The sequence below is a fragment of the Thalassophryne amazonica genome, chromosome 15, assembly GCF_902500255.1.
Source record: "Thalassophryne amazonica chromosome 15, fThaAma1.1, whole genome shotgun sequence".
Lineage (NCBI taxonomy): Eukaryota > Metazoa > Chordata > Actinopteri > Batrachoidiformes > Batrachoididae > Thalassophryne > Thalassophryne amazonica.
Genome location: NC_047117.1, coordinates 15,590,956 through 15,618,695, shown reverse-complemented (window position 1 = coordinate 15,618,695; position 27,740 = coordinate 15,590,956). Strand labels below are relative to the sequence as shown.

The 27,740-nt window shown below is 40.9% G+C and overlaps 1 protein-coding gene and 1 long non-coding RNA gene across 2 annotated transcripts in view; one reads left to right on the top strand and one right to left on the bottom strand.

The window, feature by feature from the left end:
- Window positions 1-1,156: 1,156 nt before the first annotated feature.
- On the bottom strand, window positions 1,157-15,878 carry LOC117526186. The gene is made up of 4 exons (XR_004565225.1): window positions 15,865-15,878; window positions 10,602-10,605; window positions 2,014-2,022; window positions 1,157-1,237 (listed from the first exon to the last, which is right to left on the bottom strand). It is a non-coding gene; the product is annotated as an uncharacterized LOC117526186 (long non-coding RNA).
- Window positions 2,978-27,740, top strand: part of ern2 (endoplasmic reticulum to nucleus signaling 2) — a 39,136-nt gene continuing 14,373 nt past the window's right edge. The window contains exons 1-11 of the mRNA XM_034188226.1: window positions 2,978-3,336; window positions 5,643-5,760; window positions 5,840-5,873; window positions 13,963-14,035; window positions 16,305-16,377; window positions 18,218-18,340; window positions 18,440-18,541; window positions 21,088-21,147; window positions 21,282-21,498; window positions 23,236-23,314; window positions 23,462-23,612. Coding sequence (XP_034044117.1) covers window positions 3,247-3,336; window positions 5,643-5,760; window positions 5,840-5,873; window positions 13,963-14,035; window positions 16,305-16,377; window positions 18,218-18,340; window positions 18,440-18,541; window positions 21,088-21,147; window positions 21,282-21,498; window positions 23,236-23,314; window positions 23,462-23,612 — 1,120 coding nt within the window. The 5' untranslated portion in view covers window positions 2,978-3,246. The remainder of the gene's footprint in view (window positions 3,337-5,642; window positions 5,761-5,839; window positions 5,874-13,962; window positions 14,036-16,304; window positions 16,378-18,217; window positions 18,341-18,439; window positions 18,542-21,087; window positions 21,148-21,281; window positions 21,499-23,235; window positions 23,315-23,461; window positions 23,613-27,740) is intronic.

Sequence of the window (27,740 nt, the reverse complement as noted above, 5' to 3'; positions counted from 1 at the left end):
TACTAAAATAGTGAGTTTTTGTTATTTTGGATTTTTGGGTGAATTTTACTTACATTAGAGTGGATTTAATACACGTGAAATGCACAAGTTTAATTTTCTTCTGTTTCTTTATTTATTTTGTTGCATTGCATTTTTTTAACTAGCATGCCCTGTTCATTTAGAACAGGGGTGGGCAATTAATTTTTACAAGGGGCCACATAGGGAACCTGAATTATGCCCGAGGGCCACACCATCGATAACTGAGCTGTCTCCCATTACAAATTTTACAAAAAAAATTACCTAGTTAATAGCTTTTATAGGTAATTTTTATTATTGTAAAATATGTAAATATAGCTAAATAAACCTCTCTAATTATTTGCAACACACAAGCTTGACATTTTTAATATATGTAATAATAATAATCACAGACCTCATGAGGGCCGGACAGAGACATGCAAAGGGCCGCATGTGGCCCCCGGGCAGCAGTTTGCCCAGGTCTGATTTAGAATGTAGTAGCCTGGTGCTGTGCACATGTTTACAAAGCTGAACATATCAACAGAAATTACAGCAAAACCTTTACTGAAACTCTTAAACAACTTGGCGCCACATGATATGACTGAACGACTTGTAACAGTCCAACATTCACAAACTCTCCATCATCTTCTTCAGAGCTTCTAGCTTCTTCCTCAGATGGGCTCGCTATTCTTTCACCTTGGCAAACTCGTCCGGGAGACTCTGTGAAAGATCTTAGGTCATCATTGGGTCTTTGATGAGTTTGGTGATCTTCATATCATCTTTCACAGGGTCTGTGAGCAGAATTTGTTTCTTCACATCCACCTTTTTTGGAGGCAGGTGGGTCCCCATCAGTCAACACTGTGCCTTACTTTATCAGATACTTGACTAACAAAAAAACAGCGACAAGACAAATGCCACAAATTCCATAAATCCAGGATTTCTTTGTCTTGGAATCACTTTCCTTCACAGATTCTGCCTCCTAGGCTTCTGGCTTTCTTGGTCTTCTAAGGATTTCTTTGTCTTGGGTTTACTTTCCTTCACAGATTCTTCCCTCTGTCTTTCCTTGGTCTTCTAAGGATTTATTTGTCTTGGGTTTACTTTCCTTCACAGATTCTTCCCCCTGGCTTTCCTTGGTCTTCTAAGGATTTCTCTGTGTTGGGTGTACTTTCCTTCACAGATTTTCCTTCTGGGCTTCTGGCTTTCCTTGGGCTTCTAAGGATTTCTTTGTCTTGGATTCACTTTCCTTCACAGATTATTCCTTCTGAGTTTCTGGCATTCCGTGGTCTTCTAAGGATTTCTGTCTTGGATTCACTTTCCTTCACAGATTCTTCTGGGCTTCTGGCTTTCATTGGTCTTCTCTGGATTTTTTTTTTTTTTTTGTCTTGGATTAATTTCCCTTACAGCTGCATGTTCCCTATTTCGTATGCCCTTCTTCGGATCTTCTATCTCTGTCTTTACATGTGCTCGCTCATCTTTTGCCTTTGGCAAGAGGGTGTGAGGGATCTTGGGTGTTCAAATCAGATTTCCTGGGACCAGGCCGCACATTTGAGCAGCGTTTGTCGCCATCTAGCGGGCAAAGCTAGCATTTCAGGGTTTCTGTTACATTTCCGATTTGAAACCCAAAATTTTGGAAAATTGCATTAATAAATCCAGATCTATTGGGAAAACAGGAAAAACCAAAAGAAAGCCACTTTCTGTAGCAATAATTCTCCAATTTGGTTGAGCATAACAGTAGGTCTGATGCTGTCATTGTGTGGAATATTTCTCAACAGGATTAAAACCACAAGGATAAACATCTTCAGGACATTATAGTGCAGCGGATAAGAGAATATTTAGAGGGGAATCCTGCAAATGGTGATAAAAGCATCAAATTCGACAGAAATACTCCTCAGACAATCCTCCTTTGAAAAACCGATTGGCCACTTGATTTTTCAATTTGTGGTCAGGTAGAGGTCAATTGAAGAATTACACAGAGGTCAAAATTAAAAGATGCTCCAATCATATTGAAATATATTCCACATTATTTGCCTGATCATAAAGATTCCAAAAAGGTACAGTTTGGACTATCTGTGACTGAATTCTATGGAGTTACGGGATAAAAACATCAAGAATGGTGACAAAGGTCAGTTTCATTATGTACAGGGGTCAAAAGTTAAAGTTGCTCCAATATTGGTAAAAAGTGATACAAATTCCATTTTGAGTTAACACGGTTTTAAAAAGGAATAGTTTGGACCATGTATCATTGTTACTTATCACGTTACGGGGTAACATATGTCACATGTCATACAATCCAACAGACACAGTTTGACCTTTGGAGACCAAGCATTCAACACTGTCAAAACTATTCCATTTATTAATACTATTAGCTCAACCAATAATTTGCATCACTTTTTACCAAAATTGGAGCAACTTTAACTTTTGACCCCTGTACAAAATGACACTGACCTTTGTCACCATTCTTGCTGTTTTTATCCTGTAACTCCATAGAATTCAGTCACAGATAGTCCAAACTATACCTTTTTGGAATCTTTATGATCAGGCAAATAATGTGGAATATTTTTCAATATGATTGGAGCATCTTTTAATTTTGACCTCTGTGTAATTCTTCAATTGACCCCAACCTGACCACCGATTGAAAAGAGAAGTGGCCAATCGGTTTTTTCAAAAGAGGAGTGTGTCCGAGTATTTCTTCCGAATTTGATGCTGTTATCACCATTTGCATGATTGTTTCACTTACCTGCTGCACTGTTAATATAAGCCAGTGCAATCTGCCCTGAAGTGACAAAAACACAAGAGTCGGTGTTTTCAGATGAGAATGACGCAGTCCGCCACTTTCTGCTGCACAAACAGCAGCTTTTGTTGCCCTGCTGTCTGTTTCCACGTGTTCCAGTTGCTTCCACAACTCCTCCTCTTCCACCTCATACTGCTTCCCCATTGGCTGAAACTCCCGTCGCTTATCGGGGAAAGCGAAGGTCCCCGCCCACCGCGCTGTTTGACAGCTCGCGCTGGTTCCGTCCCAACGCGGAAATATGTAATATTGAGTGGAATGGTCGCGTTGTTGTTATTGTGGATTTAAAGCGAAACTTCTGGTCCACTTTTGGCAGTTTTTTGTTACGAATCGTCACTGTTTTGTTGCCGTTAAGTCACCGTTGTCAACTTTCACACCAATGGACGCCCGCGACAGAAATGGGCAAAGAACTCGACCTCTGCTAGTGCGCTAGCTGCGGTCCGTCGTTGTCCACAAACATCAGCATGAAAAGGTTGGTTCTGGCGTCCATGGGGGCTTTGGGACGCCTTCTGCTGTGTCTGCACCTGCTGTCCTGGGAAGAGAAAGTCTTTCAGGTGAAAAGTGCAATAACTGGATAATGTCTATCTTATTTATTTATGAGTGGCGTCCTCACGCGCGCTTCTGGTGTCTATTTCAGGCTCGAGTAAAGTTGCCATGTTGTGATCGGACCTTTAATGTATTCAGTACGGGGGCAAAGTTAGCGGGAACGATTAGTTGAATAGTCAGATGATCGAGAAAGTAGGTGCAACTGGCAAATTCTTGAAGAAAATGCTTGTGGTTGCTGCCGACTTGTATTGCTTATAAAAGCTGAATGAATATGAGTTGAAAGCAAAAGCTACAAGTGAATCAGAAGCTGAAGACTTCTGGAAAGATATAAGCAGGATTAAAAAAAGGAAAGATGAAGTAATAAATAGAAGCATAGATGGATGACTTCAGCTCCTACATAGTTTTAGTTTTTGTCACTTTGATCTACAAAGTGCTGGTCATATAATTAGAATATCATGAAAAAGTTGACATATTTCAGTAATTCCATTCAGAAAGTGAAACTTGTATATTATATTCATTCATTACACACAGTGATATATTTCAAATGTTTATTTCTCTTAATTTTGATGATTATAACTGACAACTAATGAAAATCCCAGATTCAGTATCTCAGAAAATTAGAATCTTACTTAAGACCAGTACAAAAAAAGGAGTTTTAGAAATGTTGGCCAACTGAAAAGTATGAACATGAGAAGTATGAGCATGTAAAGTAAGTCCCTTGTTTGCACTCGGGGTCGCCACAGCAAATCCAAGGTGGATCTGCATGTTGAACTGGCACAGGTTTTACATATGAGCATGTACAGCACTCAATACATAGCTGGGGCTCCTTTTGCCTGAATTACTGCAGCAATGCGGTGTGGCATGGAGTCAATCAGTCTGTGGCACTGCTCAGGTGGTATGAGAGCTCAGGTTGCTCTGATAGTGGCCTTCAGCTCTTCTGCATTGTTGGGTCTGGTGTGTGGTATCTTCCTCTTCACAATACCCCATAGATTTTCTACAGGGTTAAGGTTAGGTGAGTTTTTGTTGCTGTTAAGTCACCGGTGTCAACTTTTACACCAATGGATGCCTACGGCAGAAATGGGCAAAGAACTCGCTGGCTAATTAAGAACAGGGATACCATGGTCCTTAAACCAGGTACTGGTAGCTTTGGCACTGTGTGCAAGTGCCAAGTCCTGTTGGAAAATGAAATCTGGATCTTCATAAAGTTGGTCAGCAGCAGGCTGCATTGACCTTGGACCTCAGAAAACACAGTGGACCAACACCAGCAGTTGACATGGCCCCAAACCATCACTGACTGTGGAAACTTTACACTGGACCTCAAGCAACGTGGATTCTGTGCCGCTCCTCTCTTCCTCCAGACTCTGGGACCTTGTTTTCCAAAGGAAATGCAACATTTACTTTTATCAGCGAACATAACTTTGGACCACTCAGCAGGAGTCCAGTCCTTTTTGTCTTTAGCCAAGGCAAGACATCAAGTCAGCAGTCTTCCCCATGATTGTGTAGTCTTCAGTTACCAAGCAGGTACCAAGCCTGCCGCTTGTCCAGTTGAAGGCTTGGTACCTGCTGCTGTTCCCTGTATATTTAAGAGTTTCAGTGTTGATGAAAAATGCTTTCTCTAACCCTTGCACTTAGTCACTGCCTACTGGTGCTGCAAGTTCCAACACTGTAGTCTCTGGACAATGAAAATAATGCCTTTCCAGTGGCGGAACCATGCATACATCGTTCTTCGAATTTGGCTCCGGTTCCATATTACATTAGTAATTTGTGCAGCTGAGAAGCAACTCCTGCATCAGTGTCTGTGGTTCGGTTGCTGGCCTAGGCAAACATTGTTACATGCGCCTCTCTTTATTTGTCTTTGGCTTGTCTTGTTCAATTTGAATACTTAGACTTTCAAATAATAAACAAGAATGATCCCTTATGTATTGTTAAGCTAAAAAAAAACTATCACACAACTATATTAACTAACAGACTGATGCAAAGATATTTCTTTATGTAATAATGATTAACCCTGTTCTGTGTTTGTGGATGATTTTTTTTTTTTTTTTTGGTGTGGCCAATTGCCCCATCATCGTGGGTAAATATGGGAACGGCACACAAATGCCCAGACAAACACGCATAACAGAAAGGAATCAGGATATCCTGCTGAATGAGGAACTATGATTATACATTACAATGACAAGATTGGAGTCTTAGAATACGCTTTAGTGGAGCTGGACTCAAATCACAGTTGCATGACATGGTGAATTCCTCTATGGGAACACAGACAGGTGGCCTAAAACCTCTCTCTCTCTCTCTTAATCTGACAACCCATCAGGTTGGAGGAGTCAGATCAGTAACCCTCCCAGAGTCCCTCTTGTTTGTCTCAACACTGGACGGCAGTCTGCATGCTGTCTCTAAACAGACAGGAGACATCAAATGGACCTTAAGAGAAGGTTGGTACACATATACAGCGGTCTTCATGTTTCATGTTTGAATTTCATGGAATTCATAAACACCTTAAATTTCTTCCAGACCCCATTATTCAAGTGCCCGTCTACTTCACAGAGTAAGTCACAGACACGCATGCATTAGTGTTTCTGTAGTTATGACATGGTATAATTTAAAAAGTTTCATATTGAGGGACTTCCGCTATGATATTCCGGTATGATGAGAGTAGACGCGTATTCGGCTCACTCTGAGTTCGGTAATCACTGAGTCGCTGGTGACACTTAAAAATGATACTGCTGAGCTCCGAAATGACGCATGCATAGCGAAGGCAGGGGTGGACCGATTTTTAGGGGGGACCATTCGGTCTGCAACACTGGCTACTGGAGGAAAACCCCTGACCAATTATCCTGCACTTTCATCATTATCAAATGAAAGATCTAGTGATTCGCAAGGCATGTAAGAGGGGTGACCTGACCTGGAATGGACATAAGATTTGGCTCTATGAAGATTACAACCCCGAAGTGGTAAGACAGCATGCAGAGTTTAAGAGTGCCATGTCTGAACTCTACAAGTGGGGACTCAGGCGTGCACTCCTGTATCCAGCCACACTGTGTATTACTTTGCAGACGGGGGAGAGGAAGTGGCTGCAACAATCTGCATCGGACACCGACAAGTTTGTGCAGGACCTGTGCATAGACGAGAGGTGCTTTTTTTTTTTTCTCTTTTCATTTCAGTCACCGCTGTCTGCACTGTTACAAGTAAAGTGGACTGATCATGGCTGTTGCTATTTCTGCCTTTTTGGTAGTCAGACTGAAATGACTGAAATTTGTGTTCAGTGCCTTCTCATAATTAATACTTTTTTCCATCAGTCCTTCCCCCTGTAGTATTGTTCCTGTGATTGTTGAAGAAGGAGGAGAGGAGGGGAAAAAACAAACCTTTATTTCAGCCGAAACCATTTATTTCTCTTTAATCCACTAGATGGCGGATGCAGCCTGTGAGCTGTTGCCAGGCAGCCCCCATCTTGCTTAGCATTATTATGTGTCATCAGGCATTAGATTAAATAGAAATCAATGATGCGCTGACTTAAACTTGGCTATAATATTAATGATTTGGGGAAATGACTAAAATTGCTGAATAAAGGTTGGAAAGTGATTTATTTTTGTGTCGATCTGTATTCTGTAAAGTAGTGCTTCCGTTTTACTGCCTGAATGTTTCATCGTGATAAATATCGCACCATTCATTTAGCAACTCAATTAGAAGTCTCACTTTCATAAGTCTGAATTTATCTCTCTCTTTAATTAGCTGCATTTATCAAAGTCCAACTTATCCAAACTTTATCCCAGTGTTTCTGGTCTGTGTGATGGATGTAACTGTTCTCCCTGTGATTTAAGTCATTTTTTTTCTTTGCTTCAAACCTCAGCCTTATTGGATTTTGGATTTTGACGTTATCTCTCACGTTCTTGGAGTCAGGCTGGACTCTTACCTGCTGATTGCCATTTTTGGAGTTCCTGGAGTCCCCACTGCGTCCTTTACTAACTCGCAGCCAGATGTAATTGCCTTTCTCTCATTGCTAGCACGACGCAGAATATTGCTATCCTGGAAGGCTCCACATCCCCCATACATTTCTTTATGGTTTTTAATAAAAAAATAAACAAACTTGAAAAAAAAATCAGGTTTAGACTCAGAGGGAGGGCTAATGGGTTTCTAAAGTTGTGACAACCTTGTATGGCTTATCTTGGATTGTTGAAAACTTTTGGACCTGATTGAACTGATTATCGTGTGTGTGTGTGTGTTGTGTTTAAAATAAATAAATGGACTGCATTTATATAGCGCTTTTTCATCTATCAGAAGCTCAAAGCGCTTTACAATTATGTCTCACATTCACACTCACACACTGATGTCAGGGTGCTGCCTTGCAAGGCGCTCGCGACACACAGGGAGCAACTCGGGGATTAAGGACCTTGCTCAAGGGCCTTTACTGATTTTCTGGTCTGCCTGGGGTTTGAACCGAGAATACTGCATATGTGTGTGTGTGTGTGAATTTTATTTCTTATTTTGTAGGGCCTATTGGGATTGGATGTTAATGAATGTTCGGGTTGTAGCATGTTTGATTACACTTTAATTGTGCTTGCACTTTTGTAAATGATGTCATAGTGTTTTGTCTTTTGATGAAAACAATGATAAATAAATGTTTTTTTTTAAAGTTCCACATTATACTGTACATCTTTTCAGCCAGCTTATAAAGTTTACCAGGTCACCCTTTCCTTTGGAGAGAAGGCGTGGCACATAAATGGGTCGACACTCCATCACTCTGTCTTCCAGCGACTGTGTGGGTGTGTTGTACACATAGACTGTATATGGACAAACTCACTGGGTGTGTCTCAAAGAGCAAGCAGTGGTTCAGATAAGGATGTCTGTGTCACACGTATCACAGCAGTCCAAAATGTGACACTTTATAAATTATGCTGATAGCGAGGTAGTTTCCTCATGTGTTGTCATAAATCTGTAGAACCTTGAAGATGTTAAGAAACGCTTGCTGTTTTGCCACGTGTATGTAGCAGTGTGACTGGTGTCATATTTCCCGAGTTACATCATAATGTGCTTTATTGCATACATGTTATTGCAAACAGAAACCTACAGGGGTGCACATGTGCTTGTGTACACACACACACACACACACACACACACTTGCTTCCAGATCAAATGACAGCAGCCACAAAAGACAAAAAACCAGACAGGATGGTGCACTCACTCATGGCTAAAGTCCACCAGACTTCCAGAAAGACAGTTTTCATTAATTTGTGTACATTTCATAAATAATTTTGGCAGCACATGAATTCCTGTCTCTGCCTGCACACATTTTTCTGAGCGGACATAAAATAAAGGTGCATCTTTTATATATATATATATATATATATATATATATATATATATATATATATATATATATATATAACGCAACACTTTTGGTTTTGCTCCCATTTTGTATGAGATGAACTCAAAGATCTAAAACTTTTTCCACATACACAATATCACCATTTCCCTCAAATATTGTTCACAAACCAGTCTAAATCTGTGATAGTGAGCACTTCTCCTTTGCTGAGATAATCCATCCCACCTCACAGGTGTGCCATATCAAGATACTGATTAGACACCATGATTAGTGCACAGGTGTGCCTTAGACTGCCCACAATAAAAGGCCACTCTGAAAGGTGCAGTTTTATCACACAGCACAATGCCACAGAAGTTGCAAGATTTGAGGGAGCATGCAATTGGCATGCTGACAGCAGGAATGTCAACCAGAGTTGTTGCTCGTGTATTGAATGTTCATTTCTCTACCATAAGCCGTCTCCAAAGGCATTTCAGAGAATTTGGCAGTACATCCAACCAGCCTCACAACCGCAGACCACGTGTAACCACACTAGCCCAGGACCTCCACATCCAGCATGTTCACCTCCAAGATCGTCTGAGACCAGCCACTCGGACAGCTGCTGAAACAATCGGTTTGCGTAACCAAAGAATTTCTGCACAAACTGTCAGAAACCATCTCAGGGAAGCTCATCTGCATGCTTGTCGTCCTCATCGGGGTCTCGACCTGACTCCAGTTCGTCATCGTAACCGACTTGAGTGGGCAAATGCTCACATTCGCTGGCGTTTGGCACGTTGGAGAGGTGTTCTCTTCACGGATGAATCCCGGTTCACACTGTCCAGGGCAGATGGCAGACAGCGTGTGTGGCATCGTGTGGGTGAGCGGGTTTCTGATGTCAATGTTGTGGATCGAGTGGCCCATGGTGGCGGTGGGGTTATGGTATGGGCAGACGTGTGTTATGGATGAAGAACACAGGTGAATTTTATTGATGGCATTTTGAATGCGGGATAATGCATGGCCCCATGTTGCAAGGATCTGTACACAATTCCTGGAAGCTGAAAATGTCCCAGTTCTTGCATGGCCGGATACTCACCGGACATGTCACCCATTGCACATGTTTGCGATGCTCTGGACCGGCGTATACGACAGCGTGTACCAGTTCCTGCCAATATCCAGCAACTTCGCACAGCCATTGAAGAGGAGTGGACCAACATTCCACAGGCCACAATTGACAACCTGATCAACTCTATGCGAAGGAGATGTGTTGCACTGCACGAGGCAAATGGTGGTCACACCAGGTACTGACTGGTATCCCCCCCAATAAAACAAAACTGCACCTTTCAGAGTGGCCTTTTATTGTGGACAGTCTAAGGCACACCTGTGCACTAATCATGGTGTCTAATCAGCATCTTGGTATGGCACACCTGTGAGGTGGGATGGATTATCTCAGCAAAGGAGAAGTGCTCACTATCACAGATTTAGACTGGTTTGTGAACAATATTTGAGGGAAATGGTGATATTGTGTATGTGGAAAAAATTTTAGATCTTTGAGTTCATCTCATACAAAATGGGAGCAAAACCAAAAGTGTTGCGTTTATATTTTTGTTGAGTGTATATAGTGGATGCAAACGTATTCAGCCCCTTGGTATTTCACACATTTTAATTTGTTTATGGCATTTCAAATATAAACATTTCTAAAAATGATCTTTCTTAAACTCAAACTGAAAGTAAATCTCTACAACCTGATATAAATTAATTAAAAATATAAAAGCCGAGATGATGGGTTGCATAAGTAATGGGCCCCTTTGGTATAATACCTGTAAATCATCAGTTTTATTGCCAGTTTTCTTCAGACTCATCAGGGGATGGATACATGAACATTTCCAAGTCACTGAATATGTCTTAGACTTCATATTTCTTCATAATTGATGTAAATAAACAGTATGGCACTCTATGGTAAATCTGTGTGGAGTAGACAGTTCTCAAAAACTGAGTGGTTGTGCAAGAAGGAGAAGCGTGAGCAAAGACACCTAGACAACACAGAAGATGTTATACAACCCCTGGCAAAAATTATGGAATCATCGGCCTCAGAGGATGTTCATTCAGTTGTTTAATTTTGTAGAAAAAAAGCAGATCACAGACATGACACAACTAAAGTCATTTCAAATGGCAACTTTCTGGCTTTAAGAAACACTATAAGAAATCAGGGAAAAACAATTGTGGCAGTCAGTAACGGTTACTTTTTTAGACCAAGCAGAAGGAAAAAAATATGGACTCACTCAATTCTGAGGAATAAATTATGGAATCATGAAAAACAAAAGAACGCTCCAACACATCACTAGTATTTTGTTGCACCACCTCTGGCTTTTATAACAGCTTGCAGTCTCTGAGGCATGGACTTAATGAGTGACAAACAGTACTCTTCATCAATCTGGCTCCAACTTTCTCTGATTGCTGTTGCCAGATCAGCTTTGCAGGTTGGAGCCTTGTCATGGACCATTTTCTTCAACTTCCACCAAAGATTTTCAATTGGATTAAGATCCGGACTATTTGCAGGCCATGACATTGACCCTATGTGTCTTTTTGCAAGGAATGTTTTCACAGTTTTTGCTCTATGGCAAGATGCATTATCATCTTGAAAAATGATTTCATCATCCCCAAACATCCTTTCAATTGATGGGATAAGGAAAGTGTCCAGAATATCAATGTACACTTGTGCATTTGTTGATGATGTAATGACAGCCATCTCCCCAGTGCCTTTACCTGACATGCAGCCCCATAGCTTCTCTTCTCTTCTCTTTTCTTCAGGCAGTCATCTTTATAAATCTCATTGGAACGGCACCAAACAAAAGTTCCAGCATCATCACCTTGCCCAATGCAGATTCGAGATTCATCACTGAATATGACTTTCATCCAGTCATCCACAGTCCACAATTGCTTTTCCTTAGCCCATTGTAACCTTGTTTTTTTCTGTTTAGGTGTTAATGATGGCTTTCGTTTAGCTTTTCTGTATGTAAATCCCATTTCCTTTAGGCGGTTTCTTACAGTTTGGTCACAGATGTTGACTCCAGTTTCCTCCCATTCGTTCCTCATTTGTTTTGTTGTGCATTTTCGATTTGTGAGAAATATTGCTTTAAGTTTTCTGTCTTGATGCTTTGTCTTCCTTGGTCTACCAGTATGTTTGCCTTTAACAACCTTTCCATGTTGTTTGTATTTGGTCCAGAGTTTAGACACAGCTGACTGTGAACAACCAACATCTTTTGCAACATTGCGTGATGATTTACCCTCTTTTAATTTTTTGATAATCCTCTCCTTTATTTCAATTGACATCTCTCGTGTTGGAGCCATGATTCATGTCAGTCCACTTGGTGCACCAGCTCTCCAAGGTGTGATCACTCCTTTTTAGATGCAGACTAACAAGCAGATCTGATTTGATGCAGGTGTTAATTTTGGGGATGAAAATTTACAGGGTGATTCCATAATTTTTTCCTTAGAATTGAGTGATTCCATATTTTTTTCCCTCTGCTTGGTCTAAAAAAGTAACCGTTACTGACTGCCAGAATTTTTTTTTCTTGATTTTTTTATAGTGTTTCTTAAAGCCAGAAAGTTGCCATTTGAAATGACTTTAGTTTTGTGTCATGTTTGTGATCTGTTTTTTTTTTTCTACAAAATTAAACAACTGAATGAACATCCTCCGAGGCCGGTGATCCCATAATTTTTGCCAGGGGTTGTAGACTTCTGTGGCTGTGATTGGTGAAATTGTGCACAGTGCAAGTTTTGGATTTTATATCCCCAGTTATACAGCTTCGTAAGAGGACTGGACATATGCTGAGCACGGACAGATGGACGCAAAGCCTTCGCAGTATCGATGGCCATATTTTGATGACCTCGGGTAAAAATTAGGATATTGTGAAAAAAGCTTGCTGTTGGTTTTTTGTGAGGTATTGCAGAAAGTGACATTTACATATATGTAAAGTAAAATATTTCAAGCATATGTTCATTTTGATAATTATGACTTATAGCTCAAGTCACTGCATACCTCAAGTCATTATTTATGCAGTATAAATACCATGAATCTCTGTCTGGTTCAGTACATACCAACCACAATCATGGGGAAGACTGCTGACTTCACATTTGCCCAGAAGACACTCAGTGACACCCTCCAAAGAGGGTAAGCAACAGAAGATCATTGCTGAAAGAGCTGGCTGTTCGCAGAATGCTGTATCAAAACATATTCACAGAAAGCTGACTGGAAGGTAAAAGTATGGTAGGAAAAGATGCACAAGCAACAGGGATGACTGTATCCTTGAGAGGATTGTCAAGCAAAGCCAATTCAAGAATTTGGGGGAGCTTCACAAGGAGTAAACTGAGGCTGGAGTCAGTGTATCAAGTGCTTCCACGCACAGACGTGTCCAGGAAATGGAGTGCAAGTGTCACATTCCTAAGTGTCAAGCCACTCCTGAACCAGAGACTGTCAGAACAGAAGTGTCTTACCTGGTCAAAGAAGAAAAAGAACTGGACCATTGCTCAGAAATCCAAAGTCCTCTTTTCAAATGAAAATAAATTTTGCATTTGGAAATCAAGGTCCCACAGTGTGGCGAAAGAAGAGAGTCCACTGTGTTTTATGAAATCCAAAGTCAACGCAGCCATCTACCAGGAGATTTTAGAGCAATTCCTGCTTCCATCTGCTGGCAAGCTTTATAAAGATGCTGGTTTCCTTTTCTAGCAGGACTTGGCACCTGGCCACAGTGCCAAAACTGGTTTTCTGACCATACTATGACTGTACTTGAGTTTCCTAATTGACATTGTCCCATAGATTTTGTATGGGGTATTTGCAAGAGGAAGATGAGACACTAGACCCAACAACACAGACAAATTGAAGGCCTCTAACCGGGGCTTCTGTAACACCTCAGCAGTGACAGGTTGATCGCCTAATGCCACACTGCTGATGCAGTAGTTTGTGTACAAGAAGCCCGAACCAAGTATTGAACACCTCTTATTTTTAGCTTTGAAACAGCCTTTTGAAAAAAAAAATATGGTCATTTCCTTCTGTTTGGTGACAAGGAACTCCAACGTAGTGGCTGGATTTTAATAGAACGTTTGGAGGGAGATGGCGGTAGGTTCAAAGAGGAATAATGTTTTGGAGGTAAGTGGAAGTGATGATTTTCTTTTCCTTTAGGTTGTTGAGACTGTTTTTTCCTTTTATCTATTCACCAATGTTCCAGGCTTATAATATTCTAATAGCTACTGCTCACATTTGTTGGTTGGAGAGTAGTTCAAAATATTGGGATGAAATCAGCTCTCCTCCTTGAACTAATACATGTCTTTATTTAAATAGGCCGAGTTTTCTACCAGACCCAAACGATGGCAGTCTGTATGTCCTGGGTGGAAAACACAAGGAAGGCCTCATGGTGAGACATAGTTTTATTTATTTATTTTTAAACCTCAACAACATCCAGAAAAAGGTAACAGGTATGTGATTACTTATCTCGGTGTGACAGGAGGGCTGAAAAAGCAAATTCACTTTCTATTAACCTTTGATTGAAAATGGTTCTCTGATCTGGGAAGAGCTCAATTCAGTTTTGGTAGTGATCTCCCCCACAATTTTTTTTAATCTTTATTTTATTTTTAAGGTGCATTTACACATAACCAAGTCACGTTACGAATGTCATTTTTCTGTCATTCGTGACACATTCGTGACATTCTTAATGTGACTAAACGCATCTGAATAGGTTTCTTAATAGTGCGTGTTGGTGCGTGATATTCTTGATATTCGTGGAGCATGTTTTTGCCTGTCAAAAAAGCTTCCACGAATGTCACACACCCCCCTCATTTCGTCTCATGTCGTGGAGGTCACAACTGAGCGTATTGATCCATCTTGATGAGTAGTGATCCTTAATAGAACGTGACAACGTTGGTAGTGGTTCCTGTGATGGTTCTTGGAGCCCAAACTGTCACGCGTTATTACAAAGTGACACGGAAACTGTCAAGTTTTGACACGACTTGTAACGCGGCGTCACATTTCACTGCGCACCACGACAAATCAGTTTTCTGTCACGTGCACACAATTAAACTCGGCTCCAAGTGTCGTTCCACAGTTCCTGCTGAAGCTCCTCAGGATGCTCCTGCAGGTGTTCCACCTGCTGTTGTAACCGATGAGCGGGAGAACAAGTCTGAACCAGAGGAGCAAGAGGAGGCTCACGTGCAGCCAGACATCTCTGCACCTCCTCCAGTCCGGCGCAGGAAGAAGCGCATGCACAATTAAACCCTGCTGCACTGCATTTAGTTTGAATGCTGACACCAGGTCGGCTAAAAGTCTAATTTCAGTGCTCTTCAGCGCGCTCCTGCAGGTGTTCCACCTGTTGCATGTGCCTGATGTTTGGTAAAATGCGTGAGACGACAGCCGCATGAAGCCACACATCTGGCTCTGTCCTCCTCCTCCTCCTCCTCTCTGTGCCACTCCATGGCACAGAGCCCAAATATGCATGCAGTCACAAAGTTCTTCTGAAAATCTGAATTCGGTTGGATGAATATGGGTGTGTGTGGAGAAAATTCACCTCGTTCACAACGTGACAGAACTTAACGATGCGCTGTTACGCGCAATAGCGCGCAACAACGCGGAACAGTATTCTTGACCGTGCGTAATGGTTCTTGATAATTCTCCAGCAATACGTGCCATTAATCATAATGTGTGGTAACAGGTTGCAGCAGTTCCTGAGGACTCCTGACACCTCTGCCCCGAATCATCACATTCGTGATCAGCGGCCAAGAATGTACAAGGTCTGTTAGAAAACTATCCGACCTTTTTATTTTTTAAAAAACTATATGGATTTGAATTATGTGCGCTTGCATCAGCCAAGCTTGAACCTTCGTGCGCATGCGTGAGTTTTTTCACGCCTGTCGGTTGCGTCATTCGCCTGTGGGCAGGCTTTGAGTGAGCACTGGTCCACCCCCCTCGTCGGATTTTCATTGTCAGGAAAATGGCTGAGCAATTGGAGCAGCGCTGAATCAAATTTTTCCAGAAACTGTGAGAGACAGCCAGGTGGAAACCATTCGGAAGATTCAGATGGCTTTCGGTGAAGATACTCTGGGCGTCACACAGATTAAGGATCATTACAACCGGATTAAAGACGGCCCACAGCGGCGCAGGGCGCGCCGCGCTCCTAGCGGCCATCGACAGGCTGAAACGACCAGGTCATGTCCAAACTGAAGGCTGTGTTGATCCGGGACGTCGTCTGACTACCAGAGAAATTGTGGAAGAGGTGTATATCAGCACTTTTGTGGCACATTCCACTGTTACAGGAGATTTTGTAATGAAAGACGTGCAGAAGAATTCGCGCATCGGGACGGAGCCGCTAATGGCACACAAGAAAAAGCACGTCTGTGTTGAAAACCATTCGGAAGATTCAGACGGCTTTCGGTGGCTTTTCAGTCGAGTGAGTATCCGAGAAATTGTGTAACAGCTGGGCATGTCCTGTGAGACTTCCAACATGGACGTGCTTTTGTTGCGCGCCATTGCGGCTCTGTCCCGACGCGCGAATTCCTCTGCACGTCTTTCATTACAAAATCTCCTGTAACAGTGGAATTTTATTTTCTGTTTTTGAGGGGTTTTTTTTTCCTGTGCGCATTTATGTAATGTGTATATTTTCCATTTATGACCACATTACTCTGCATCTGCAGAAACTGCCTTTTACCATCCCTGAGCTGGTTCAATCAGCTCCCTGCAGAAGCTCTGATGGGATACTCTATACAGGTGAGACGGTATCACTGCTTTGTGTGAAATGAAACGGCGCATCTGGAAAGTATTCACAGCGCTTTACTTTTTACGCATTTTATGTTACAGCCTTACTCAGAAATTGAGAAAATTATTTTTCCCTTCAAATTTCCACCCACAATACCCCATAATGATAAAATGAACAAAGTTTTTTGAAATTTTTGCAGATTTATATAAAAAAAAAAAAAAAAAATCTAAAATCAAATCCAATCTACAGAGAATGGAGAGGTCTCTAATTTTTATTGTAGGTACACTTCAACTGTGAGAGACAGAATCTTAAAAAAAAAATTCTTTGTTGGCAGGAGAACTTGCAAAATTGACAGTGGATGAAATACTTATTTGCCTCATTGTATATAAGTATTCGCACCCTTTGTTCAATATTTTGTTGATGCACCTTGAGCAGCAATTACAGCCTCAAGTCTCCTTAGATATGATGCCACAAGTTTGGTACACCTATCTTTGGACCGTTTTGCCCATTCCTCTTTGTAGTACCTTTCAAGCTCCATGAGGTTGGATGGGCAGTGTTGCTCCACAGCCATTTCAGATCTCTCCAGAGATGTTCAGTTGGATTCAGGTCTGGTCTCTGGTTGGACCACTCCACTGCTGTCTTGGCCATGTGTTTAGGGTCATTGTCCTGCTGAAAGATGAACAGTCGCCCCAGTCTGAGGTCAAGAGCGCTCTAGAGCAGGTTTTCATCCAGGATGTATTTGTACATTGCTGCATTCATCTTTCCCTCAATCCTAACTAGTCTCCCAGTTCCTGCTACTGAAAAACATCCCCACAGCATGATGCTGCCACCACCATGCTTCACTGTAGGAATGGTGCCTGGTTTCCTTCATACATGACACCTGGCATTCATGCCTAAGAGTTCAATCTTTTTCTCATAAGACCAGAGAATTTTGTTTCTTATGGTCTGAGAGTCCTTCAGGTACCTTTTGGGAAAACTCCAGGTGAGCTGCCATGTGCCTTTTACTAAGGAGTGCCTTCCATCTGGCCACTCTACCATACAGGCCTGATTGGTGGATTGCTGCAGAGATGGTTGTCCTTCTGGAAGGTTCTCCTGTTTCCACAGAGGAATGCTGGAGCTCTGACGGTGATCATCGGGTTCTTGGTCACCTCCATGATTAAGACCCTTCTCCCCCAATTGCTAAGTTTAGACAGGCGGTCAGTTCTAGGAAAATTCCTGGTGGATCCTATATTCTTCTTTTTACACATGATGGAGGCCACTGTGCTCATTGGGACCTTCAAAGCATCAGAAATGTTTCTGTTCCTTTCCCCAGATTTGTGCCTCAAGATAATCCTGTCTCAGAGGTCTACAGACAATTCCTTTGACTTCATGCTTGGTTTGTGTTCTGACATGCACTGTCAACTGTGGGACCTTATATGTAGACAGGTGTGTGGCATTCCAAATCATGTCCAGTCAACTGAATTTCCCCAGGTGGACTCCAGTTAAGCTGTAGAAACATGTCAAAGATGATCAGTGGAAACAGGATGGAACTGAGCTCATTATTGAGCTTTATGGCAAAGGCTGTGATTACTTATGTACATGTTTTTTATTTTTAGTAATTTTACAAAAATGTAAAAAAAAAAAAAAAATTACAGTCATTAATGGGGTATTCTCAGTAAAAGTTTGAGGAAAAAAATAATTTCATCCATTCCATTCATCATGGAATAAGTTTGTAATATAAAGTGTAGAAAAATGGAAGCGCTGTGAATACTTTCCAGCTGCACGGTATGTAAACTGAGAATGACAGGTGACTGCTATTACATATCCTGGAAGTGCTGAGTAGTTCAACTGTCCATGTGATTTCTTGGACAGGTAAAAAGCAGGATGTGTGGTTTGTGGTAGATCCTGAGACTGGTGAGAAGCAAACCAGTTTAACCACCTCTGCCTCCGAGTCTATATGCCCCAACAGTCCTCTGCTCTACATAGGACGCACAGGTAGGCTGCTCTGGTGGATGTGTGTGCCTGTGCACACGCACACAGACTCATATTTATTTAGTCATGTGAGGTTTGTGTATTTAACTTTGTGTGTTCCAGAATATGTGGTTACCATGTTTGACACCAAAACTCAGGAGCTGCAATGGAATGCAACTTACAATGACTACTCTGCTCCCCCTTACGATGAGAAGCAAGACTACAGTATGTTTTGGACTCACACATAAAACAGTTAAACAAAGCAGCGATTTGTGGAGTATTTTCACATTCTGTGTATGACACCTTCACACATTAAATGGGATAATTGAGCAGGATTTTATGAAAAGAATTACTTGGTTTGATTGCTCAAAAGTTGGTGTGACTTCCTGTAGAAAGCATGGCGTCTTTTGGGAAACATAAGAATTTGGATACTTAATTGACTTATTTTTATGGTAATGTAATTTTTGGATTGAGCTTTGCTCGTGTGCTCACTTGGGGTTGATGCTGTAGTACAGTCGTTCCCAAAGAAAGTGGCCCACTTTGAAATCTAAAAATCTTCATCAGCCCACCCAAACCTGTAATCACAACTTTGACTGACAAATGAGAAAAACATGAAGTATTTTTGTATATACAAGGTCTGTTAGAAAACTATCTGACCTTTTTATTTTTTGCAAAAACCATATGGATTTGAATCACGTGTGATTGCATCAGCCAAGCTTGAACCTGCGTGTGCATGCGTGAGTTTTTTCACGCCTGTCGGTTGCGTCATTCGCCTGTGAGCAGGCTTTGTGTGAGCAGTGGTCCACCCCCCTTGTCTGATTTTTATTGCGAGTAAAATGTCTGAATGATTTGGAGCTTTGCTGCATCAAATTTTTCCAGAAACTGTGAGAGACAGCCAGGTGGAAACCATTCGGAAAATTCAGATGGCTTTCAGGGACGATTTTATGGGGATCACACAGATTAAGGAGTGTTACAGCCGGTTTAAAGACCGCCCACAGCGGCTGAGAGCGCGCCACGCTCCGAGCGGCGATCGACAGGCTGAAACGACCAGATCATTTCCAAAGTGAAGGCTTTGTTGATCCGGGACGTCGTCTGACTACCACAGAAATGGCAGAAGACATGGACATCAGCACTTTTTGGGCACATTCCACTGTTACAGGAGTTTTTGTCATGGAAAGAGGAGCGGAGGAATGTGCCACAGAGCCGGGAATGGCGCGGGACAAAAGCACCTCCGTGTTGGTCTCACAGGACGGCTTTCAGATGGCTTTCAGACGGCTTTCGGTGGCTTTTCAGTCGTGTGACTATCCGAGAAATTGTGGATGAGCTGCACATGCCAGAACATGTCCTGTGAGGCTTCATCACGGCGTTGCTTTGCGCCATGCGGCTCTGTCCCAACGCGTGAATTCCTCCGCACGTCTGTCTCAGTGTGCCGAAAAAGTGCTGATGTCCACGTCTTCTGCAATTTCTCTGGTAGTCAGACGACGTCCCGGATCAACGTTCGGCGTTCAGTTTGGAAATGAACGGCACATTCCACTGTTACAGGAGTTTTTGTCATGGAAAGAGGAGCAGCAAAGATCCAAATTGTTCAGACATTTATTCGCAATAAAAAATAGACGAGAGGGGTAGACCACACCTCACTCAAAGCCTGCTCACAGGTGAATGACGCAACCGACAGGCGTGAAAAAATTCACACATGCACCAGAAGGTTCAAGCTTGGCTGATGCAGTCACACATGATTCAAATCCATGTAGTTTTTGCAAAAAATAAAAAGGTCAGATAGTTTTCTAGCAGACCTCGTATACATATATATATCATGCACAGAGCGATGCAACACATGGCCAATACGTCATTGCTGACACTTCCTCACAATGCACGTACAGTTGTGCTCAAAAGTTTACAGACCCTGGCAGAATTTCTGTTTTTGTTTTTTTTTTTGTTTTTTTTTTTTGTTTGTTTGTTTTTTTGGCAATTTTTCAGAGAATATGAATGATTTTTCCCCACTCATGGTTAGGGGTTGGGTGAAGCCATTTATTGTCAAACAACTGTGTTTACTCTTTTTAAATCATAATGACAACAGAAATGACCTTGATTAAAAGTTTACATACCCCTGTTCTTAATACAGTGTATTGCTCCGTTTAACATCATTATTTTTCCTCAATATGCTGTAACGTGGGAGTTAAAATTAAACAGTTCAGATGTGTTTGTATTGTAGATGTTCAGCGTTAATTCAAGGCATTTGAACAGAAATAGCACTTTAATCATTTAGTAATTATATTTAACAAACCACAAGTATGTGCTTAAACTGGCTGTGTTCTTAATACAAATCATCACTTTTATAGCCAGTTTTCTTTAGACAAGTCAGGGAATGGATATGTAAACATTTCCAAGTGATGGAATATGTTTTGCTTCATTTACATCATTCAAGCTGAAATTTCATATCTTAATTTCATGTCAACATGAAGCTGTGTAACTGGTGAACGCAAAAACCAAGTAACATGCAAGAAGGAGACAAGTGAGGGAAGCCATCGAGAAGTCCATGACGACTCTGATGGTTAAGGGCTTCTGTACCTGTGACATGATATTTCAGTGGCAGGTTACCAAAAGGCACATTGAAGCCTCGAGCTGTTTTAATACATGTCCTTGTATGAAAGTGAATAGTTTTGTGGGGCCATTTAATGACTCCAGTAATCCTATGCAATGCAGGAAAAAGCTCAAAGATGTTTTGTTTTGATCTTCTGAATGCTGACATGTTCTACCTGATTTCTCTGTAGAGATGGCGCATCTCGTATCAAGTGGTGACGGTCTTGTTGTGACAGTTGACAGAGAGTCAGGTAGGGAGAGGTGTGTGTTTTTTTTTTTTTTGTTTTTTTTTTATTGAGTAAACTTATTTATTTATGTTTTTACTTCTCATCGCTGTTTTTATGAGGTTTTAAATTGTGCGTTTATGTACTTGTCCCTTTTCCAGGTGATGTTCTGTGGAGTCAGAACTACGGCTCGCCCGTTGTGGGGGTCTATCTGTACTCTGGTGATTCACTAAGACACGCCCCCCACCTGTCACTTGCCATGGAAACACTACGGTTTCTCACTTTCTCCTCTACACATGACCAAGCAGACACATCTTCCACCTTGAAGTGGAGCTATCAGTTTGTGAAGGAGCAAGCCAGCGCACAAGCACAACTTCTGTAAGTGAAAGTATATACAATCATACACTCATGTTCATACATTTGTGAGGTTCTTCTGCTCAGATTTACGTTGTTATTTTCTGGGCCAGTATGTAATTGTGGGGTACCTCAGAATATATACCTAAAATCATGTTATGGCCAGAATTCAGGAATCTGCATCATTTTACTTCCACCAAAATTTATTTTGTTTCAGCTTGTCTGTCCAGTAGTTTTGTTGGTTTGTTTGTCTTGTCTAATTCACTAGTGCATTTTCCCCCCTCAAAATTGTACACACAATACCTCATAATGACACTGTCAAAAAGTTTTTTAGATTTTTGCTATGAAGTTCGAAATTGAGTTCAGGTGCATCCTGTTTCCACTGGTCATCCTTGAGATGTTTCTACAGCTTAATTGGAGTCCACCTGGAGAAAATTCAGTTAATTGGACATGATTTGGAAAGACACACACCTGTCTACATATAAGGTCCCACAGTTGACAGTGCATGTCAGACACACACAAACTTATCAGCTGATGGCAGAGTTAGGTCATTTTAACACATGCAGTCCACTCGGTCTGAATTTCACAGTTAACCCTAAAACTATTGAAACCTACATGAGAATAATCAGGGACGCTGGAAGTCAGTCACAGCTTGGGGTGCTGAGAGAGAGTTTAGGGTATACAATGAATCCATATTTAATGCTATACAACAAAACATTTGTGATTTTTGTAGTTTTAGTGCAATTTTCCTTCGCCTGGTAAACCACACCCATTCACTTTGCAAATAAATGTGCTTCAGAGTTCTCAGACTAGCCAGGCTAATTTGACCCTGCAATAAACGGCAAGCTTAAAATCAAATCGATGTATTTCAGAATAGCATAGCATATTTACCTATTTACAAATAATAATAATTAATAATTTTGTTTATATAGCACTTTAACACTGACAAATTTGTTCAGTAAACAAAATGCATTAAAATGGCATTAAAATTAAAACAAATAAAAAAACACATAAATAATTTACAGGCTAGATTTAAAAATGTCCATAGAATTGGACTTTTGTTTCACATATGGACTGCCTGTTTTCTCTTTATTGGGTCCATTATATGTGGATAACAAGACAAAACAAGAAATAACACAATTTATTAAACTACATAACCAGTTCATAGATCCTGTTATCCATCTGTCTGTGTTTGTGCATCAGATGAGCTACACAGAAAATCTACTGATTGTTCTAAAATGAAATCATATTTAAGTTAACAAATGGTTTGTTTTGGCACTACTATTAACCCTCTCAAAGCAGGCACTGCAGATTTGCAACAGCTAACTATCTGATTTTTCCTGTTACTAAAAATTAATGTGAGCCTGAGAGGGTTAAAAGTTTTTTTTAAGTTGATTTGTTCAGTAAACCAGGATGCCCCCTGGACGCCTCACTGGAGAGGTGTTCCGGGCATGTCCCATTGGGAGGAGGCCCCGGGGAAGACCCAGGACACGCTGGAAGGATTACATCTCTCGGCTGGCTTGGGAACGCCTTGTTGTTCCCCCGGAGGAGCTGGGAGAGGTGTGTGTGGATCGGTAGGTCTGGGCGGCTTTGCTTGAGCTGCTGCCCCCACGACCCGACTCCGGATAAAGTGGAACAAAATGGATGGGTGGATGGATGGATGTTCAGTAAACTTATTTCCCTTGCAAATGCACCTGTTGAACATTGTTCTGCTGACAGTCATCTTAACTAAAGTGATAACTTGTCTTTTATTTGTTGAAGGCCAACTCTCTATGTAGGAAAACTGGACTCCCACTTCTATGCGTCCACCTCACTCGTCCACCATGGTGTCTCACTGATGGTGCGTTCATCTACTTTACCTTATAACTGCATTCACCACAGCTGTTTCATGGCCGGTTGACGTGGCATGCGGTGCTTGCTACTTTGTTACGTCAGGTTTAATTTGGGAAAAGGAAGTGATGGTTCTTTCTGTGTGTTTGAATGGCAGCCTCGGGGTCTGATCTTGGCACGGATTGAGGGTCCAGTAACAGAAGATGTGACTATGAGAGAGAGGGGGGAGTGTGAAATCACACCGTCCACCGATGTGCGCTATCCGGCAGGAACTCTCAAAAGCCAGCAGAACCATTGGCTGCTTATCGGTAAACACATAACACTGTGCTCACACAGTCAGGTTTCATCTTCTTCAAGGGTAAATTACCCCTTTTATCAAATTTAATGATGAACTCGATAATTTGGTTAGTTTGTGGCTGCAACTACAGCCGCTTATCAATACTTCTACATCAGTGGCTTCTAAACTTTTTGGCTTGTATCCCCTTTAAAATGAATCAGTGTGTGCACATTACGCTTCAGTAAAGGTTCTATAGGCTGTAGAGTAGTCCAACCAAAATAAAACTCTCAATGTACAATGTGAACTTTTTTAGGCAAATAAAGTGGTAAAACAATCTACACTTCTTTATGTAAATTAGCTGAGAAGTGGCCTGTTAATTGTCTGACTTAAGGTGCCCTGACACTTGCACAAATGTGATCCGCACACTTGCACGCAATCTGCCGTGCAGGAGAGTAAACTTGTTGTAAACCGTTGTAAACTGTGCGCGGCTTCATGCAAGTGCACAAAGAAAATTTTGAAATGTTCAAAATCTCTGTCACGTATTAATTACGTGAACTGCATGTGAACATTGTGCAAACAATTAAAAACACTGTATGAGTGCGAGTGATTGCATCAGCGCACCGCATCACAGTGCAGCTCATCTGATCGATTATAATGAGATGTTAAATCTATCATAAACTTAATTTTACAGCTACTCATGAGAAGGAAGGAACATGCAACTGTTTTACCAAGCCATTACAATGTAAATATTTCAAATAATTACTTTTTAGACTATTCCAAATGCATGAAGTGCAGGCAAGAGAGAGAGGGGAAAAAAAAGCTACAAAATAATTATTTCATATACGCAGCGTCCAGCGGCACAAAGTGCAGTGTCCAGCTGGGAACACAGTGGGTGGCACTTTCAAGATGAATTGGGCGAGAGTGCGGAGCTAAAATGCGTGCAAGTGTCAAGGCACCTTGTAGTGGGAACAATTGTTTTAAATCATAACGTAAATATCAGTATTTCTCACGATAAGACACCTGCTTTAATAATATGATGCACATTCTCATCTGATAGGATTTAGCTGAGTGCGGTGTGTGTGTGTGTGTGAGAGAGAGAGATATTCTGTATGAGGAGGAGGTGCAGCGTGTGTTCAGTCTGTTCACTTGTTATTCATGAACCCATGTGAAGGTTTCGACAGCCGTTTTGGACAAAAGGCCATACAGTTTGACACACTCTTGTTAAAAAATAAGGCATTTCCAAATCAGAAACTTACCAACACAGATTTCCAGACTGACGTTTTTAATTATCTTAAAAATGACCCCTTTCACCGTGAAGGGGTTAAATAAGTATTGAAACTTTCATTCGTTCATTTTCTGTATCTGCGTAGTCCAGTCAAGGGGTCACGGTGAGGAGGGGGGCTGTTTCCTATCTCAGCTGTCATAGGGCGTGAGGTGGGGTACACCCTGGACAGGACGCCAGATTATCTCAGGGCCACATATAGACAGACACATGCACATATGCCTATGATCAGTTTAGAGTCACCACTTCACCTAACAGCATGTCTTTGGAAGTGGGAAGAAGCCAGAGCACTGAGAGAGAAACCACGTGTGAACATGCACCTCCACACAGAAAGGATCAGGACGGAAGCAATCCCACGACCTTCTTGCTGTGAGACAACAATGCTAACCATTAATACACCATGCCATCCTTAATGAAACATGACTAATACTGATGAAACATTTAGTGAAGTCATTATAAACTTCGAAAACTATGAACCATAGGGCATGGGTTAAAGTTCTCCGTCACCGTGACGGATTTCCGGCATTTGGAAAATTTAACCACACATACGCGTGCGAACGTGGTGTCATGCGTGTTTTGGGGCCGAAATATGATAGTCTCACTGTCAAAGCAACATCCCATTCTGCGCTAATCAAAACAGCAACAACGTCAGTGTGGAGGAAGGGACTGTGAATTTTCACTCCTCTCCGCTCTGTTTACTGCTTGCTATGAGCCACGGTCCTTCTCCTCTCTGTCTTCGTGGGAACATTGGCAGACACTCCCCAAGTAGAGCGAGGCGTGGCTTTGCTTTGAACCAATGAAGCAATGATCCGACTCTGCTTCGATGGTTTGTCGCTTTATCTTAATTTTCCCCCGCTAAAACCCTAAAGAGCATATGTCTGTGAGTAATATTTACCTTTTTTATATTAAACCGACCTGTTATGGTCTTCTAAAACATTTGATAGATGTATTTTATAACTTAAACGGGACCGATGCTAACGCATTAGCATGTCTATGGCGTTTTCAATGATAAAGTTAGCATTAAGCAGTTCGCATATCAGCACAGTTTGTGTGCATGTTTTCTGTATAATAAATAATGGCTTAGTGTTTGTTGTCGTAAAAGAGTCAAATGTATTATGAATTATAATTTATTTTTATTTATATATTAATAATAATAAGAAGAATCAGAATCGCCTTTATTGTCATTGTAATTTCCATTACGAGATTTGAGTGCAATTCCAAAAAGGTGCTTTCCGTGGTGCAAGTAATTTTTAGCCAAATGAAAGATCATGAAATTTAACGGTAAATTATTCAGAGTATATGCACAACTAATATAAACATAAGGTAAAATAAAATGAAATGTGGACTAAGTAATGTAAAACGAGAATTATATACAACTGGTTAAGTTTAATGACAATTTGTTTTGGTCAAACCACATCTAAGCTGTGTTTTTACACAAAAAAATAAATGCACTAAATTGCACATTTGTTTTTTGTTTTTTTTCATGAAAATATCTTATTAAAGATCACATATTTTAGTCAGGCCTTTAAAATACTTTTGTGGACTCTTGCTGTAATATGTTGTCAGTGGTTGAGAGTTTCTGTAGGCATCTAAAAATGCTCATAATCGGATGAAACCTGATGGAAATCTCTCCAAATAAAACAAAACATTACTCCAGGTATGTTTTTGACGAAAATATAACATCATAACTTTATTACAAGGTCAAATGTTGATGTTGCGTGATAAAGGCCTTTTAATAATAACTTACTTCAAGAAATAATGGCAAAACTCACATGTAAGTAAAAAAACAAAAAAAACAAAACAAAAAAAGATTAATCAATTACTAAAATAATCGTTAGTTGCAGCCCTAGTTTGTTTTAGGAGTGAGAGCATTTTACTGATTAAATGTGAATAAGCCAGTTTTGAGTTTCTCAGTGCGCATGCGTTTTCAAAACTGTGACAGTGTTACTTGGTGCACAGCAGAATAATGTCAGTTGCTTTAGGCCCTAATTTTGTATTTTATTGACTGTACAGTGACACAGCACCGGATTAGAACCCATTCACCGGATTAGAACAAATCAAAATACTACAGAAGACAAAGAATTTTTACTTGACAGTTTGAAGTGCGTTTTCTTTGTTTCAGAAGACTTCATACCCATTAAAATTCACCAGAATATATAAAATTTGACTTGCTCTTTTAAAAAAAATTCTGTGGGAGATCCCCCAGACCCCCATAGTTTGAAGTGAGTTTTCTTTGTTTCAGAGGGCTTCATACCCATTAAAATTCACCAGAATATACAAAATTTGACTTGCTTTTTTAAAAAAAAATTCTGGAGGAGAACCCCCAGACCCCCCATAATCAATACTGTGTTTTTACTTCACAGATTGAAGTGAGTTTTCTTTGTTTCAGAGGGCTTCATACCCATTAAAATTCACCAGAATATACAAAATTTGACTTGCTTTTTTAAAAAAAAATTCTGGGGGAGAACCCCCAGACCCCCCATAATCAATACTGTGTTTTTACTTCACAGATTGAAGTGAGTTTTCTTTGTTTCAGAGGGCTTCATACCCATTAAAATTCACCAGAATATACAAAATTTGACTCGGTCTTTAAAAAAAATGTTCTGGGAGAGCACCCCCAGACCGCCCAGAATCAAGACTACACCCCACCCCCACCACCCTTTTATGTACCTTTATGTTCAGTTTTTGCATTCTTTTTATGCTTTGTCTGTCTCTCCTTAGAGGCTATTTAGATTTTATTTGTATGCTGTATAATGTGTTTATTGTATTTATTGAGGAAAAAACAGTGTGTGCCCCCACTACGCCACATTTTAGGGAATTGCTGGCATTGAATTTTGCCAGGAAAAAAATTTGTCAGATGAAAATGTATTGCTTTAA